This window comes from Hyla sarda, chromosome 6, assembly GCF_029499605.1.
Source record: "Hyla sarda isolate aHylSar1 chromosome 6, aHylSar1.hap1, whole genome shotgun sequence".
NCBI lineage: Eukaryota > Metazoa > Chordata > Amphibia > Anura > Hylidae > Hyla > Hyla sarda.
The window spans coordinates 288,542,155-288,561,223 of NC_079194.1; the positions used below are offsets into that span (position 1 = coordinate 288,542,155).

At 43.7% G+C, this 19,069-nt stretch overlaps 1 protein-coding gene and 1 long non-coding RNA gene across 7 annotated transcripts in view; one reads left to right on the forward strand and one right to left on the reverse strand.

Annotated features, from left to right (window-relative positions):
* CREB3L1 (cAMP responsive element binding protein 3 like 1) overlaps positions 1–8,099 on the forward strand; it is a 134,761-nt gene extending 126,662 nt beyond the window's left edge. For 3 of the 4 annotated variants that reach the window (XM_056527647.1, XM_056527646.1, XM_056527649.1), the window contains 3 exons: positions 486–612; positions 3,220–3,430; positions 7,343–8,099. In XM_056527647.1, coding sequence (XP_056383622.1) covers positions 486–612; positions 3,220–3,430; positions 7,343–7,367 — 363 coding nt within the window. In that variant the 3' untranslated portion in view covers positions 7,368–8,099. The remainder of the gene's footprint in view (positions 1–485; positions 613–3,219; positions 3,431–7,342) is intronic. The other variant, XM_056527648.1, reaches the window with a different exon arrangement.
* LOC130277213 (uncharacterized) overlaps positions 1–19,069 on the reverse strand; it is a 115,515-nt gene that overhangs the window by 38,269 nt on the left and 58,177 nt on the right. Inside the window, exons 4-5 of one of the 3 annotated variants that reach the window (XR_008845403.1) lie at positions 9,461–9,518; positions 7,887–8,014 (exon numbers count right to left, since the gene is read on the reverse strand). The exons of 1 other annotated variant lie outside the window; for it this stretch is intronic. This is a non-coding gene — a long non-coding RNA (uncharacterized LOC130277213). Of the gene's footprint in view, positions 1–7,886; positions 8,018–9,460; positions 9,519–19,069 lie in introns of those variants that run through there. One more of the 3 variants, XR_008845401.1, reaches the window with a different exon arrangement.

Sequence of the window (19,069 nt, forward strand, 5' to 3'; positions counted from 1 at the left end):
TTTTTTTAATAGAAGTAATTTACAAATCTGTTTAACTTTCTGGAGCCAGTTGATATAAGAAAAAAACTTTTTCCCTGGAATACCCCTTTAATACATTTAGTGGAGCTTGAGGCCAATTCTTAGTTTTGCTATGGGGCCATTAAGTGGTAAGGACATATGTTTTTCCTTTTTTTAATTTTTTTATTAGTCTTCTCTGTAGGTTTTTCTTTCTTTTAACTGTGGGAGGAGCTTTCTCCTGCGCTGCCCCTATAGGCAAGAATGTGCATCTGCAGCCATATGACAATCTTCATGTGTGGCCGTGGTCACTTCTGTGTGCATGTGTATTAATGGAGCCGTTCCTTTCCTTTTATCTGTATCACTGAGCCTTGGCTGTCGGTTTATATAACACATAATGACTAATAAAGTTGCATTACCTCTATACTAACATACTAGATGGAGTTTCCTGTTTGCACGTTGTCTCTCTGACATCTCTTTCCTCTCTGCAGGTTGTCGTACTGTGTTTTATTCTTGCCTTTGGTTCCATGATTCCATCCTTCCCAGCATTCTCTTCGGGGTCTAAGACAGTGAAATCATCCCCTCTTTTGGCTCCTGACCTGTATACCCTCGGCCAGAGTAAGACACCGAGCAACAATCTTTTTCCTTCCTTTCTTCTTAAAGGAGTCCTCCTCTTTCGACAATCCCTACTTCTAAGGCAGCATTCACATCACAATTCGGGAATACAGCAGCCGGATCCGACAGGGGGAATTTAAAGGTGTACTCCGGTGGAAAAAACATTTTTTCAAATCAATTGGTGCCAGAAAGTTAAAGAGATTTGTAAATTACTTCTATTAAAAAAAATCTTAATCCTTCTAGTACTTATCAGCTTTCTTTCTGGAGTTCTTTTTAGTCTGACCACAGTGCTCTCTGCTGACACCTCTGTCCATGTCAGGAAATGTCCAGAGTACAAGCAAATGCCCATAGCAAACCTCTCCTGCTCTGGACAGTTCCTGATAAGGACAGAGGTGTCAGCAGAGAGCACTGTGGTCAGACTGAAAATAACGACACAACTTCCTGTGGAGCATAGAGCAGCTGATAAATACTGGAAGGATTAAGATTTTTAAATAGAAGTAATTTACAAATCTGTTTAACTTTCTGGCACCAGTTGATTCAAAAAAAAAATTTTTTTTCCACCAGAGTACCCCTTTAAAATAGTCTGCTGCTGTATCCCTCCATACCCTATTCATTTAATTAAGCCGTAAGGAGTCAGCTAGTGCTAGTAATTTTTGGACCGTATCCGGTTTTGTTGGTTTACTGAAAACGGTGCTCTGCTGCAGTTTCAGTCTGGCAACAAAAACACATACGGTCCAAAAATGACTCGAACCGGAGTTACCAGCTGACTCTGTCCGGCTCATTAAAATGAATGGAGTACGACCGGGATATGGCAAGGATACAGCAGTAGCCTTTTTTTTTTTTTAAATACTCCCTCCACATTCGGCTGCTGTATCCCTAAGGGTAGGATCACAAACAGGGCCTCTGAATGACACACAGAGCAGCAGAGACTGCCGACATCGCATCCTCAGCGTCAAATACGATGCAGATGCTCTGTGTTTGACCTATTAGCCAGACGGCTGTCACGCCCTCTCCCATAGACATGAATGGAGGGAACGTGGTGTGATGGCACATCTCCAGTTCCGGAAACAAAGAGCTTTTTTGTGACTGGAGACGCAGCCCCGCATAGAATGCAGGTGCTGCACAGAGATCGCGGGGGTCCCATCGGCGGGTCCCCCTCCCCCCCCCCGCAATCAGATATCTTATCCCCTATCCTTTGGCCGAATAACCTCTTTAAGGCTAGAAAGAGCACATCTCTTTTTCCCTGGAGGACCCAGCAGGTCAGTGCGTTAAAAGAACAGCTTATTGATTTCAGTGGGTGTTGTGTAATGCTTAATTTTTCCTGCGGAGGTGCTGCAGGGAAACTAAACACTTGTTTCCAGATTTACAGATTATAGCTGATAACTGGGGGGGTTCCACCAAGATTAATCCCTTTGATCAGCTTATTGGTGGGGTCTTTTTTAATCGAAAAAAGGTTGATGATATGGGAGAGCCTCTTTAACATATTTGTTTACGGCCTTCTAGTAGGGAACACTTGACACCACTTTCGTTACCCCTAATAACATAAAAAAATAAAACCAACATCTGACCAAAATGGGCCTAGTCTGATATGTTCCTTCCTCAGGTTGATCGGTAAAAGTACAACGCGTTTCGGCACACACTCGTGCCTTCCTCAGGTCCACAATAAATAAGTTACGGTGTCTTGATTAGTACCCTTGTGCGGCGGCTGCTAGTGCTCGGTCGGCGGCATGCCGCCGACCGAGCGCTAGCAGCCGCCGCACATGGGTACTAATCAAAACACCATAACTTGTTTAATGTGGACCTGAGGAAGGCGCGAGTGTGTGACGAAACACGTTGTCCTTTTACCAATCAACCAGAATAAAAAGTCCTATGTATGTGCTGGCGTATTGAAGTTTTTTACTACATAAAGTAGCGCGCAAACGTCTTCCTTATTCCGTACCCTTCTGGATACGGATAGGGGGGGGGGGGGTGTCAAGCTGTAAACTGTTCCACATCCCGCATAACCCCAAAACCCAAGGTAGAGTTGTGCCCACCTATTTGCACAACTGCAAAAGGTCAGTACGTCACTATAGGTGTGGTGGCGGGTTATTTGCTACTTTTACTCCTAAGATACCGCACGAGGTGGCGCCCCGTATTTTTTCTTTCCTTTTCGTCCATACTCCTATCACAGAATGGCATTGGGAAAGAACAAGAGATGGAGAAAGCTGTCAGGGCATGCTGGAGAGACAAAGGTCGTAGGTCACAATGCGAATATACGACTATTGATCTAAATGGGTTGGAAAACTCTTCAATGTGATTGAAGTAGCTGCTTTCTACAGGTGGTGTCCACATGTGGGTGAACTATCGAGCAAATACCATCATCTGGGGAAAAATACCTTCAAACCTGGAAGGGGAACTTTTGATCTGCACTCAAACCATATAAACGTCTTGTACTTTGAATGTAGTTGAGGAGTTTGACATTGACGTATCCTATAGTAGTGGCCAATGGATTTATGGGCCACACTGACCGCATGGGAACAATTGTGCGCCATTTTAGTTTTGTTTGATTTTATCCACTTTTACGAGAAATTGTCAAGACACAGGTTTGTAATGTATTATTTTTTTTTGCAGTCCGCTCCCGAAGTCTCTTGTCCTACGATGAAGGAGCTGGAGTTTCAGCAGAGGATCCTGCCGCAGGTTTGGGAGACCACAGAAAATGGACCTCTGGCGCAGCATCTTTCAGCAAACATCTCGAAAACACGGCTCATGAAAGGGACAAGTACTATGGACAGACAGACCGGAAGAACCAGACACATGGAAAGTTCACAAGGCAGGAAGAGGGGTGAGTAGTCACAGTCGACTTTAAAAAAAAAAAAAGTTTGCCACCGGAGTACCCCTTTAATCATCTGGTGCCAGAAAGTTAAACAGATTTGTAGGTTACTTCTATTAAAAAATCTTAATCCTTCCAGTACTTATTAGCTGCTGAATACTACAGAAGAAATTCTTTTCTCTTTGGAACACAGTGGCATCATGACCACAATGCTCTCTGCTGACATCTCTGTCCATTTTAGGAACTGTCCAGAGCAGTATATTTTTTCTATGGGGATTTTCTCCTATTCTGGACAGTTCTTAAAATGGACAGAGATGTCAGCAGAGAGCACTGTGCTCGTGATGTCAGCAGAGAGCTCTGTGTTCCAAAAAGAAAATAATTTCCTCTGCAGTATTCAGCAACTAATAAGTACTGGAAGGATTAAGATTTTTTAATAGAAGTAATTTACAAATCTGTTTAACTTTCTGGCACCAGTTGATTAAAAAAAAAAAAATAAGTTTTCCACCAGAGTACCCCTTTAAGCTTGTCTTGGCGTTGATACATTTTGATCTACCGCTCCCCAGGTGTCTTATTATATTTAACTTTATTGCAAATGGTCTTATTTATAAATATTATAATATATATTTCAAAAGAGGCCATACAGCTTCAATAGCTAATGGATAAACATTTCTTTAAAGGACAACTGCAGTGGTAAACATTTAAATATGTCCGTGCCCAGGCCTCAAAATTAAACAAAATAAACTCATACATACCTTCCTACGAGCCCCCGTTGGTCCGGCACAGGCCTCACGGTCCGGCAGTGCTGTCGTCATTCCACTTTCTGGGGATGGGGACGCCGCAGAGCCATCAGCGTATCACCGTCCGCAGCGATGTCCTGCCCCGGCCTGTGATAGGCTGAGCCCACTGTTATGTAAGAAGCTCTGGCCGGCTTCTTACATGACAGTGGGCTCAGCCTATCACAGGCCGGGGCGGGACATCGCTACGGCCGGTGATACGCCGACTGCTCTGCGGCGTCCCCAGGAAGTGGAATGACGTCAGCACTGCCGGACCGTGAGGCCTGTGCCGGACCAACGGGGGCTCGTAGGAAGGTATGTATGAGTTTATTTTGTTTATTTTTGAGGCACGGGCACGGGCATATATATAAGTGTACCACTACAGTTGTCCTTTAACTGACTGCCACTTTTCCTGATCTCACTATACACATGATCGCCCGGCCTACCTAAAGGTTCATGTGTTCTCAATGGAGAGGGAAGGGGTAAGCCACTGCCAGATGGCTCTGGTGGCAGCCTATTTCTGCAAAAGGGTTGCATTTGAAATCCAGCATGCCCGATCCTTCTTTCCCCTGGCATCTTCTGTTGGAGGAGAGTTGAGAGGCCTCCTTAGACATTAGACAGTCGGTCGGTCCAACCGAAATTGGCAGATTCAGCCAACATTTGACTAAAATGTATAGAAACGTTTAAGGGGTACTCCAGTGCTCCAGCGTTCTGAAAATTTTGTTCAGAACGCTCAGAGCCAGGGGCCGTGATCGTGACGTCACTGCCACCCCCCCTTGTGACGTCACGCCTCCTCCATTCATGTCTATGGGAGGGGGCGTATACACGCCCCCTCCAATAGACATGAATGGAAGGGGCGTGGTATGACAGCACAAGGGGGCGTGACTGTGACATCATGACCACTGTTTAAAATGCTGGGTGCTGTGTGAGATCGAGGGGGGCCCAGCAGCGGGACCCCCGTGATCAGACATCTTATCCGCTATCCTTTGAATAGGGGATAAAATGTCTAACAGCAGAGTACCCCTTTAAGACTCTCAAAGAGAGGTCAACACCAGTACCATGCAAAATCTACCCAATGCCTTTGGCGCCCGTATTTAACTCTCTAGCACAGAACTGGTTTAAAGAGGTATTCCAGGAAAAACTTTTTTTTATATATATATCAACTGGCTCCAGAAAGTTAAACAGATTTGTAAATGACTTCTATTAAAAAATCTTAATCCTTCCAATAATTATCAGCTGCTGAAGTTGAGTTGTTCTTATCTGTCTGGCAACAGTGCTCTCTGCTGACATCTCGGGAACTGCACAGAGTAGAAGAGGTTTGCTATGGGGATTTGCTTCTACTCTGGACAGTTCCCGAGACAGGCGTCATCAGAGAGCACGTAGACAGAAAAGAACAACTCAACTTCAGCAGCTCATAAGTACTTTACAAATCTGTTTAACTTTCTGGAGCCAGTTGATATATATAAAAAAGTTTTTTCCTGGATAACCCCTTTGCGTTCCAAATTATTCATTTTTTTTATAAGCCTGGTAGAAATGCAGGTAGCTTTCGCTTATAGACCCTGACCAAGGTTACCTTTGTTCATCCTGAAAATAATCAAGACAACTACTATAAAAACAGCCGCCTTTGTGATCAGCTGATCGTTGTCTGGCACATGGGGCCCCCTGGGAACAGTCTTTTCCCCTACAATATGTTACATTACATGGTGAGACCACCAGAGCAATAGCTGCTATTATTTCCTCTAATCTGGCTTGTAGATAGTGCGCATGGACAAGAGGTGTATCTATAGACAACCCCATTAAAGGGAGTCTGTCAGTTCTTTCTTATGGTCAGAACTGTAGACATGAACCGATACAGTAGCTAAACAAATGATACCTGTTTCTTAGCTGATGGCTGTTTGCAAATATATAAAATCATGCTTTCCTTTCAAGCTGGTGTGTCACAAAGACAGTACAGAGCTGCTGCAGCATGCTTGCCTCCTCCCTCCCCTACCCCTCCCTGCTCTGCATGATTGACTTACTGGGATTAATGTTGGAAGCCAAGCAGGAAAAGGCATGCTATATCTCAGCACCTCCTCTGTGAAGCTCAGAAGGAAAATGTGACTTTATAACTTTCCAAACAGCCGCGAGATAAGAGATGGGTATCATTTGTTTGATAGCTTATCTGCCCATGTCTGCAACTCTGCCCATGATACAGACCGGACAGATTGCCTGTAAGGGTATGGTAACTTATCGACAGCAGGTGTCTCACAGCTGAAATTCCATTTGTGGATTTTCAGCAGATTACGTTGCTACCCATTAAAGTCAATCGGTGGCGACATAATCCGACAGTGGAAAATCTGCAGTATTCCTACATTGCATGAGCTAAGTATGACGGAACCCATAAAGAGTACCTGTCCCAAATAAAACTTTTAATATCGTGTTCCTTGTGTAATTAGCAGACACTTTCCCATTCATTTGCTTTTAAAATTATCAACATAAATATAAAATGTAAAATAAAAAACTGCCAGTAAGTGGCTCTATTATGTTCCCTGCCACAATTAAAACAGTGAGTTTGGTCTCCTCCCGGCCTGGCAGGAGTCCAAACTCAGGAAGCTTCTCTGCACTGAGCATGATTGATAGCTGCACAGAAAGTGAAAGCTCCACAGATTCTCACAGAAAGATGCACAGACTGACAGCTGTAGGAGACCCTCACTGATAGCAACACAGACTGAGACATGCACAGAGCTTGAGGTCTTCTATTCATCACAGCACTGCAATGATGTGAGGGCGGAAGTGGTCCCCCAGCTGGCTTCAGTGATGTCATGCCTGCTGGGAAACGCCCACTTTCTCCTGCTGGGAAAAAAAATTTAAGCTTGGAAGGAGTAGTTAGGGAACATATCCTGAGTTAGTTTAGAAAAGGTTATTTGGTGACAGGTAATTTTTAACGCTCTCAAATGACATATGGATATTTTAGAGCAGCTACCTCCTTCATTCAGCCAGTAAACTATCCCCAACATCCAATAATAGTTGCAATGTTTGCCTGCGAATTGTAGTTCCGTAATTAACTCATTAGCGTCACTCAGTACCAAGCTTCGGGCTGCATTATGTAAATGTGCGACGGCATGTCCTTTGTGATCAATTTACTGACTGTGACCTTTTCTCTTTCTTACAGGGGCAGATCTTATGAGCTCTTGTAGGGTTGGCAGTAAAGTGAGAGGGGTCGACAGCTGAGCACTATACGTGGGTGGAGCAGGAAGCAAGAAAATAAATAAATAAACTGGGATTTCTGAAATCAGAGACTAAAACACTACGGTGATCCCAGTCCGGAATCACCCCAAACCCCACCCCCCTCTACAAGATTTAGGCCTGCAGCACCGTGGCATCACCGTAATGTGTGCAGAGACTTTGTCAACACGGAGCTGACGCAACTGCCCTTCTCGTGCCCGAGGCGATAAGTGTGGAGGGGGACGCTGACTGCGGCTTCTTCTATACACCAGAGGAGTATTCCAATGCTCAACCTTCCATCTTGCACTATAAGGAGCCCGATCCTCCTCACTCATAGATAAAGACTTTATGGAAAGCAAGACCACTTCTTACAGAAAAAACAAAACGCCAATGATACCGATTTGTTGCCAGGAAATGACTTTTATTCAGCATCGCGCCCTGCTCTGCCCATAAGCACACCGGCCTGGACCCCTCTGCTTGTGGCCTCCGAGGTCCCCCTCTGTCCCTGTACAGAACACACACACATCTTGGGTCTCCGGAGAAGATAGTTAACGCAAGCTTTGTACGCACAGATACAGATTTATACGCTTCTTCTTTTTCTCATCTCTGCTCTCTCTGCCTGCTTCAGTCAAAGCAAAATAATAATAATAAAGAAAAAAAACAAAAAAAAAAATAATAGCATCAGAAATACGTCTCCGGTGTGAGTTACTGAAAAGAGAGGGAGATAAAACAGGTCGAATGCAACAACAACAACAAAAAAAGATGTAATCCCAGGGCAAAAAAAGCAATGGAATGTGTATAGCAGTATTTTCCAACCAGGGTGCCTCAAGCTGTTGCAAAACCACAACTCCCAGCATGCCCGGACAGCCAATGGCTGTCCGTGCATGCTGGGAGTTGTAGTTTTGCAACAGCTGGGGGCACCCTGGTTGGAAAACACTGGTGTTTAGCTGGGCTGCAAGGGGTCAACCAGTCAGCTGCAGATGTTAGCAGCCATGGAAAAGTCAGAAAGCAGTGACTCCAGTGATACATTCACTTTAAGTAGCCATATATTTCCACAATATCATGCTCAAATAATGCCACTATACAGTGCCCAAATAATACTGCTATACAGTGCTAGAATAGCACCATACGTAGCTCAGATAACAGCACCATACAAAGCCTAAATAATGCTACTATACAGTGCTAAAATAATGGGACCTTACAGAACTCAAATAATACTGACATACAGGGGCGTTGCTAGGGGGGGGGCTAATGGGGCTGTAGCCCCATGTCTCAGGTCCATAACCCCAGGTCGCTGGCTACCACTGTTTTATTTTTCTTGCCGCCGCTGCTTTAAGAGGGCGTGGTTAGGGCGTGTCTGAGGGTGTGGTTAGGGGGCGTGGCTGAGCTATGGGCTCTAGCCCTGGGTCTCTTGGAGACCTAGCAATGCCCCTGTTGTCATAGAGTGCTTAAATAATATACAATGCCCAAATAAAACCACAATGCACACCTCAAAGAATAGCACTATACAGTGCTAGAATAATACCGCCATGCAGTGTTCAAACAATACAAGTATACAGTTCTAGAATAATACCACCATACTGACATAAGATAATACCACCACACCACTCAAATTATTACTACCATGCAGTGCTGAAATAATGCAACAGTACAGTGCTAGAAATAAACCACCTTAGAGAACTCAAATAATATACTGTGATATAGTGCAACAGCTGGAGGCACCCTGGTTGGGAAACACCGGTGTTTAGCCAGGCTGCAAGGGGTTACCCAGTCAGCTGCAGATGTTTGCAGCCATGGAAAAGTCAGTGCGCAGTGACTCCAGTAATTCCTAATCATCCTTCCTGCTGCTGACAGATCACATGCACCTAATGAGATCAAGCATCGCTTCAGCGACTGCCTCTCCCGAGCACTTGTATAACTGCAACCCCCCCCCCCCCTCCCCCCCAGGGGTCTCCTGTGTAGTCCATGCTAGGGACACTTGCACCGTTACACAATCACCTGTCAGCATTAATAACGAAACTTTGTCCGACTGTATTAAATGTGCAAAAATATACAGTGCCGTTACCTGTGATGGGCAGCCGCAGCCAGCAGTACACATTTCATGGCGTCCCGTGCAGTACCTTCTGTCGATTACTATTACTATAATGTAGATGGCATAAAGGGAATGTATCATCCAGTGCTGTGGAGTCGGAGTCGAGGAGTCAGAGTCGGACGAAATTTTGGGTACCTGGAGTCAGAGTCGGCAAACAATGCACCGACTCCAACTCCTACTAAATTTAGATTGGAATAAAAAAAAAGTTAAATGTCCCAATTCACAAAAAGTTATAATTAATGACTTCTCTACTGTAAGAATAAAGACCAATGCATGCAGTGCCTCACGTAACCGCACAACGAACATGTTAAGTGACCGTGAAGAAGCTTTTCATGTGCTTCACTATATGGCACGCAACGCACAATTAGGAGCAGCAATACTTATACTTTCCATAGTGTTGTGTTCTGCTGTTACAGGGAACCCATGGGTAACCTAGCCTCTCACTGATAAGGGATTAAGTAAATATGTTTTTTTGCAGGACTAGAGACACTTGTATAAGTGAAGGGAATGGAGGGTCAATAGTTCGAGACTGAAGATGTAAACCATTGGAAAAACTGCTGTCATTAAGCTAAGGCTATAAAAACTTGTAAACTCCGATTGTTAGCTTAAACTTTAAAGATGACTATGGGATTCTACTAGGGAAATCATGTTTTATAATAAATGCCCCTTCCTGGATCCTCCCACTGCCCTATCTTCAGCAGCAGATCAGCACACAAAAAGGAGAAGGCAGCAGCTTCTGCCCAACTACCTCTCTCTGCTAGAAGAGCTTAGAAGAACTTGGTGGAACAGCTTCTTGGATTCAACTGTAAGTGTTTATAAATACATTCGCATATTATATACAGAGGAGTCGGAAGTACAAAAAACTGCGGAGTCGGAACATTTATCTACCGACTCCACGGCCCTGGTATCATCAAAAAAATGGCCTGTTGATTAAATCAAGTTTTCTATGTTAGTTTTTTAAAGAATTTTTTTATATATATTTTTTTTATATTTTGCTAACTATATTAAATCCCAATAATCCCACCGTTTTAATTCTTACTACTAGGGCCTAAAAATATTGCTAGGACTTCCTGTTCCGTACAGATCACTTCCCAGCAGTCTTCTCCTCACCATAGATAAAATGCTATTCACAATAACCGAAGCTCAGAGATCAGCCTCCCCCTCCCTGCAGAATGATATTTGCACAGGTCATAGAGCATGCCCGGAAAACGCTCCCATTCTAGTAAATAGGGTCTGCTTCAGATCTTTGTTGTCTATGTCCACAGGGCGTTGCTGTAAAAGTGTTTCTCTAAATGCTGTTAAAAACATCTCATGCAAGATGACAACCCCCATAATAATGCATGGGAAAAAATAAAAATAATTATAAATCAGAAAACAGAAACTGGTTAGAAAAAAAAGAACATGTTTCAGAATCTCTCTTATCAGTACAAAAAAATAAAAATCCAGGTGATAAATTAACTCTAAGTAGTTTTGCCATATTATACCATGGTATACAAAAAGTATGCCACCATACAGTGCTTAAATAATACCACTATGCAGTATTCAAATATTACAAGCATACAGTTCTAGAATAATACCACCATACAGACCTCATATGATACTACCATACAAATATGAAATAATGCAGTGCTCAAATAATACAACTGTACAGTGCTAGAATCATACCATCTTACAGAACTCAAATAATAAGGTCATATCGTGCTTAAATTATACCAATGTTACAAGGCTTAAAGAAAACCACCATACAGACCTCAAAGACTAGCACTAGAATAATACCACTATGTAGTTTAATAATAGAAGTATACAGTTCTAGAATACCACCATACAGAGCTCAGGCAATACCAACAAACATAACTGAAATAATGCTACTATACAGTGCTCAAATAATACAAGTGTACAGTGCTAGGATCATATGACCTTACAGAACTCAAATATTAACATCAAATAGTGCTTTAAAGGGGTATTCCAGGCCAAAACTTTTTTTTATATATCAACTGGCTCCGGAAAGTTAAACAGATTTGTAAATTACTTCTATTAAAAAATCGTGATCCTTCCAATAGTTATTAGCTCCTGAAGTTGAGTTGCTGTTTTCTGTCTAACTGCTCTCTGATGACTCACGTCCCGGAAGCTGTCCAGCTCCTATGGGGATATTCTCCCATCATGCACAGCTCCTGGGACGTGACATCATCATTGAGCAGTTAGACAGAAAACTTCAGAAGCTAATAACTATTGGAAGGATTAAGATTTTTAAATAGAAGTAATTTACAAATCTGTTTAACTTTCCGGAGCCAGTTGATATATATAAAAAAAAGGTTTTGCCTGGAATACCCCTTTAATAATACAAATATATATTACTCTAAGAAAACCACCATACATACCTCAAAGAATAGCACTATACAGTTCTAGAATAATACCACCATACAAAGCTCAAATAATAACACTATACAGTGCTAGAATAATACCACCATGCAGTATTCAAATAATACAAGTATACAGTTCTAGAATAATACCACCATACAAAGCTCAAATAATACCACTATACAGTGCTAGAATAATACCACCATGCAGTGTTCAAATAATACAAGTATACAGTTCTAGAATAATACCACCATACAAAGCTCAAGTAATGCTACTATACATTGCTCAAATAATACCACTTTACAGTGCTAGAATAATACCGCCATGCAGTATTAAAAAAATACAGGTATACAGTTCTAGAATAATACCACCATACAAAGCGTAGATAATACCACCATACAAAGCTCAAGTAATGCTACTATACAGTGCTCAAATAATACCACTATACAGTGCTAGGGGAACGCCCCTTCCCAGTCTGTGAATCTGACTGAGACTGAGCAGAAAATACAGAGCAATATCAAGGTAGAAAACTAAAAAATAATAAAAATAAAGGCCGGGGGTGGTTTATCATGATGGGGGCAGTGAGCTGGGAGGATTATAACATTTAAAGGGGTATTCCAGGAAAAAACTTTTTTTATATATATCAACTGGCTCCAGAAAGTTAAACAGATTTGTAAATTACTTCTATTAAAAAATCTTAATCCTTTCAGTACTTATGAGCTTCTGAAGTTAAGGTTGTTCTTTTCTGTCTAAGTGCTCTCTGATGACACGTGTCTCGGGAACCGCCCAGTTTAGAAGCAAATTCCCATAGCAAACCTCTTCTAAACTGGGCAGTTCCCGAGACACGTGTCATCAGAGATTACTTAGACAGAAAAGAACAACCTAAACTTCAGAAGCTCATAAGTACTGAAAGGATTAAGATTTTTTTAATAGAAGTAATTTACAAATCTGTTTAACTTTCTGGAGCCAGTTGATATATAAAAAAAAAGTTTTTTCCTGGAATACTCCTTTAACCAGATCATGAGAGGTACTCTTTAAAGGAGTACTGTGGTGCCGTACAACTTATCTCCTATCCAAAGGATAGAGCAGTGTTTCCCAAGCAGGGAGCCTCCAGCTGTTGCAAAACTACAACTCCCAGCATGCCCGGACAGCCAAAGGCTGTCCGGGCATGATGGGAATTGTAGTTTTGCAACAGCTGGGGGCACCCGGCTTGGGAAACACTGGGATAGAGGATATGTGTCCGATCATGGGACGTTCGACTGCTGGGCCCCACGTGATCTCCTGCGTGACAACCTGGACCCCCCAGGAAACGATCCGTTCCTGGGCAGAGGCAGGGTGCCGTGCAGGAGATCACGGGGGTCCCATTGGTCGAACCCCCCCCCCCCCCCCACGATCAGACACTTATCCCCTATCCTTTGAATAAGGGATAAGTGTCTCTGCACCACAGTACTCCATAAGGGTGCGTTCCCACCTGGCGTATTTTTCTGCCTATTTTGCTGCTGCGTATTTTCCTACCCATTGACTTCAATGGGAAAATAAAATAAGCAGCAGCAGATACACAGCAAATACGGCAGGTGGGAACGCACCCTTAGAATCAGACGTCAGAAGGAATTACTGATCAGACAAAAGCTCAATGCTCCAATGCACAGAAGCAGCTCCTTCTAACAGTGCGATACATTCTGTGCCCGTGACCTAATGATGGCCGCCGTGTCACACGTATGATTTATACAGGCCCGCGAGTGCCCCCCTTCCATCTATTATACTATTGTCAGCCCAAAGTAAATTCCTTAACTGTGGTGATCACTTATAGGAACCGATTGATGTGGTGACCCATTAAAGTGGGGACTCAGGAGACCTGACATAATACTTGGTATATAGTTCATACTCCAGACTACTGTAATCCATCATCATAAAGACACTGTGCTGGGTGGGAAAGAGCAGAACATGGACGCCAAAGGCGATAATATAGCAGAAATGACCCCAGATGGGTTCCTGGTGTCTCTTGTCCTCGGCGTCCTGACGTCGACTGCACTTGCTGTGACCCGTGAAGTTACGGTCCTGTTATGTGCTCAGTGTAGATGAAATATAGGACTTTGGGCAGAGCACACGGGTAGGGTTGCCGCTAGAGATGAGCGAACTTACAGTAAATTCGATTCGTCACGAACTTCTCGGCTCGGCGGTTGCTGACTTTTCCTGCATAAATTAGTTCAGCTTTCAGGTGCTCCGGTGGGCTGGAAAAGGTGGATACAGTCCTAGGAAAGAGTCTCCTAGGACTGCATCCACCTTTTCCAGCCCACCGGAGCACCTGAAAGCTGAACTCATTTATGCAGGAAAAGTCATCAACTGCCGAGCCGAGAAGTTCGTGACGAATCGAATTTACTGTAAGTTCGCTCATCTCTAGTTGCCACCTTTCTTGCAAAAAAATAAAAAAAATACTGGCTATGCTAAATTGCATAATTAATTAAATATGAGTAATTTGCGGGAAAATTTTGTTCTATTCTGACCCCTATAACTTTTTTATTTCTCCTTATACCGGCCTGTATTAGGGCTCATTTTTTGCGCCCCCAATCTGTAGTTTTTAACAGGACCATTTTTGTTTTTATGTGACTTTTTGATCGCTTATTTTATTAAATTCAAGAGTTGCAGTTAGTTACTAACTACAACTCCCAGCATGCCCTGATACCGCCTGTGGCTCAGCAGCTGCCCCAAATGAAAACTACAACTCCCAGCATGTTGGACTATATAGTAGTATATAGTATAGGTCAGTGTATCCCAACCAGGGGTGCCTCCAGCTGTTGCAAAACTACAACTCCCAGCATGTTGGACTATATAATAGTATATAGTATAGGTCAGTGTATCCCAACCAGGGGTGCCTCCAGCTGTTGCAAAACTACAACTCCCGGCATGTTGGACAATATAGTAGTATATAGTATAGGTCAGTGTATCTCAACCAGGGGTGCCTCCAGCTGTTGCAAAACTACAACTCCCCGCATGTTGGACAATATAGTAGTATATAGTATAGGTCAGTGTATCTCAACCAGGGGTGCCTCCAGCTGTTGCAAAAATACAACTCCCTGCATGCCCGGACAGCCAACGGCTAGTTTTGCAAAACTACAACTCCCAGCATGTTGGACAATATAGTAGTATATAGTATAGGTCAGTGTATCTCAACCAGGGGTGCCTCCAGCTGTTGCAAAACTACAACTCCCTGCAAGGCCGGACAGCCAACGGCTAGTTTTGCAAAACTACAACTCCCAGCATGTTGGACAATATAGTAGTATATAATATAGGTCAGTGTATCTCAACCAGGGGTGCCTCCAGCAGTTGCAAAACTACAACTCCCAGCATGTTGGACAATATAGTAGTATATAGTATAGGTCAGTGTATCTCAACCAGGGGTGCCTCCAGCTGTTGCAAAACTACAACTCCCAGCATGTTGGACAATATAGTAGTATATAGTATAGGTCAGTGTATCTCAACCAGGGGTGCCTCCAGCTGTTGCAAAACTACAACTCCCAGCATGTTGGACAATATAGTAGTATATAGTATAGGTCAGTGTATCTCAACCAGGGGTGCCTCCAGCTGTTGCAAAACTACAACTCCCAGCATGTTGGACAATATAGTAGTATATAGTATAGGTCAGTGTATCTCAACCAGGGGTGCCTCCAGCTGTTGCAAAACTACAACTCCCAGCATGCCCGGACAGCCAACGGCTGTCCGGGCATGCTGGGAGTTGTAGTTTTGCAACAGCTGGTGGCACCTCTGGTTGAGATACACTGGAATAGGTTATGGTGCAACATTCCGGGAGTTGGAGGATTGGTTGGATAAATATCGGCCACTGCACTGCCGGTATTTTTAATATAAAAATACCGGCAGGGTGGCCAAAATACCGTCTATGCCGGTAAAATACCGCCCAGTTGGCAACCCTATACGGGAGGCCCACAAACTATGCACAGGGGGTCCCTAGGATGTGGATATAGTTGAATACCTACACTTGCGTAGGCCGCAGGCACTTCAGGTCTGCTGCCTACAAAATTTGACACATAAAGTAGTGACGCCATCGCGCCTCTTACTGAGTGCATCATAGGCCAGAAGAGTGCTATGACCTGGACTCTTCCATCCATTGTGGGAGAGGGGTAAAAGGAATTTTTTTTAGGGTGCTCAGTTACTGTATAGAGACACTAAGGGGGCACCAATTCTGTGAGGAGGGCACAAGGTAGCACTATCATTGTGTAGTGACAGTAAGAGGGCACAATTACTGTGAGGGGGCAATTTGACTTTGTGGGGCAAATAAGTGTGCATTATTACTTGAAAAGGTCACTAAGGGGCCCTATAACTGTGTAGAGGCAGTAAAGGGCTACTATTACTTTAAGGAAGCACTATTACACTACTACACTAAGGAAAGCACAATAAATGTGAGAGAGGCACTAGATTGCACTTATTCTGTGCGGGGCAACTAAGGGGGCACAAAGATTACTAATATTGTGTGGAGCACTGTGACCATCGTGGGCACTATCTGCCTGGCACTGTTTTGTCAGACCACACATGGAATACTGTGTACAGTACTGGTCAGACCTCACATGTAATACTGTGTACAGTACTGGTCAGACCTCACATGGAATACTGTGCACAGTACTGGTCAGACCTCACATGGAATACTGTGTACAGTACTGGTCAGACCTCGCATGGAATACTGTGTACAGTACTGGTCAGACCTCGCATGGAATACTGTGTACAGTACTGGTCAGACCTCGCATGGAATACTGTGTACAGTACTGGTCAGACCTCACATGGAATACTGTGCACAGTACTGGTCAGACCACACATGGAATACTGTGTACAGTACTGGTCAGACCTCACATGGAATACTGAGTACAGTACTAGTCAGACCTCACATGGAATACTGTGTACAGTACTGGTCAGACCACACATAGAATACTGAGTACAGTATTGGTCAGACCACACATGGAATACTAAGTACAGTACTAGGCAGACCACACATGGAATACTGTGTACAGTACTGGTCAGACCTCACATGGAATAATGTGTACAATACTAGTCAGACCTCACATAGAATACTGTGCACAGTACTGGTCAGACCACACATGGAATACTGTGTACAGTACTGGTCAGACACACCTGGAATACTGAGTACAGTACTAGTCAGACCACACATAGAATACTGAGTAAAGTACTGGTCAGACCTCACATGTAATAGTGTGTACAGTACTAGTCAGACTACACATAGAATACTGAGTACAGTACTGGCCAGACCACACATGGAATACTGAGTACAGTACTAGTCAGACGACACATGGAATACTGTGTACAGTACTGGTCAGACCACACATGGAATACTGTGCACAGTACTGGTCATACCACACATAGAATACTGAGTACAGTACTAGTCAGACCACGCATAGAATACTGAGTACAGTACAAGTCAGACCACACATGGAATACTAAGTACAGTACTAGTCAGACCACACATGGAATACTGCGTACAGTACTGTTCAGACCACACATGGAATACTGTGCACAGTACTGGTCAGACCACACATAGAATACTGAGTACAGTACTAGTCAGACCTCACATGTAATACTGTGTACAGTACTAGTCAGACCACACATAGAATACTGAGTACAGTACTGGTCAGACCTCACATGTAATAGTGTGTACAGTACTAGTCAGACTACACATAGAATACTGTGTACAGTACTGGTCATACCACACATGGAATACTGTGTGCAGTACTAGTCAGACCTCACATGGAATACTGTGCACAGTACTGGTCAGACCACACATAGAATACTGTGTACAGTACTAGTCAGACCACACATAGAATACTGAGTACAGTACTGGTCAGACCCCACATGTAATAGTGTGTACAGTACTAGTCAGACTACACATAGAATACTGAGCACAGTACGGGTCAGACCAGACATGGAATACTGTGTACAGTACTAGTCAAACCACACATGGAATACTGCGCACAGTACTGGTCAGACCACAGATAGAATACTGTGTACAGTACTGGTCAGACCCCACATGTAATAGTGTGTACAGTACTAGTCAGACTACACATAGAATACTGAGCACAGTACGGGTCAGACCAGTCATGGAATACTGTGTACAGTACTAGTCAAACCACACATGGAATACTGTGTACAGTACTGGTCAGACCACACATAGAATACTGTGTACAGTACTAGGCACCAGTGTACGAGAAAGATATAGTGGTGCTGGAGGGGGTTCAAAGATGGGCAACCATAGTAATACGGGGAATGGGAGGACTACAGTACCCAGAAAGATCATCAGAATTAGGGTTATTTAGTTTAGAAAAAAGAAGGCTTAGGGGAGACCTAATAAATATGTATAAATGTATCAGGGGACAGTACAGAGATCTCTCCCATGATCTTTTTATTCCCAGGACGACTGTATCTATAACAAGGGAGAATCCTCTACGTCTAGAGGAAAGAAGGTTTCTACACCAGTGTGGTGGCCCAATATGGGAGATGTTGCCCCGTACCCTTGCTGTCCTGTCAGGCAGCCTCCCAAGGTACCTTTGTACCTGTTTCCCCCCTGTACATATGTTCTGCAGTGTATTGTATTATAAAATGTAATGTTGCTTTAAGAGTTAAATCATGTGATATGTCAAGTGATTGTTACCCAGGAGGTACCAGTGACCAGGTGACCCCAAGAGTGACCTATGGGCTCCCTGCTAGTCTCCCCCATATAAGCCCTGGGTGGAGCTTCTCTCTCTCTTCCGGCTGAGGTCCAGTGCAGTCGCCTAGTGTGTGTGTCCAGAGTGTTGAAGACCTCAAAGTCCAGTCCTGCAGCCGCCATCAAGTCAAGTAAGATAAAGTCACAGCTTTATGAGTCAAGTCAGTCCTGGTCATCTGTCAGCGTGGTCTGCATTCAATTGTCCAGTCCTACTAAAAGTCCCAGCAAGCCCTTAAGGTCTCTGAAGTCACTGGTCACTTCCTTGGGCCCTGGCTGAACTGTATAGCCTTTACACCTGTCTACCCTCAGTAAAGCAACCGTTGTCCGTAACTTGGCATCGGAGTCTTTATTGCCCCCGTGCCTAGCCCAGGATCCAGCAGTATACCTTCGGGTGGTTTTAGGTTAAACCATGCCCTGGTGTCACGAATACAAGGGTTTAATGCCATCTGCCCCTAGGGTAACAACATCTGCCCTCATCACACCCCGCTACCACACCAGCA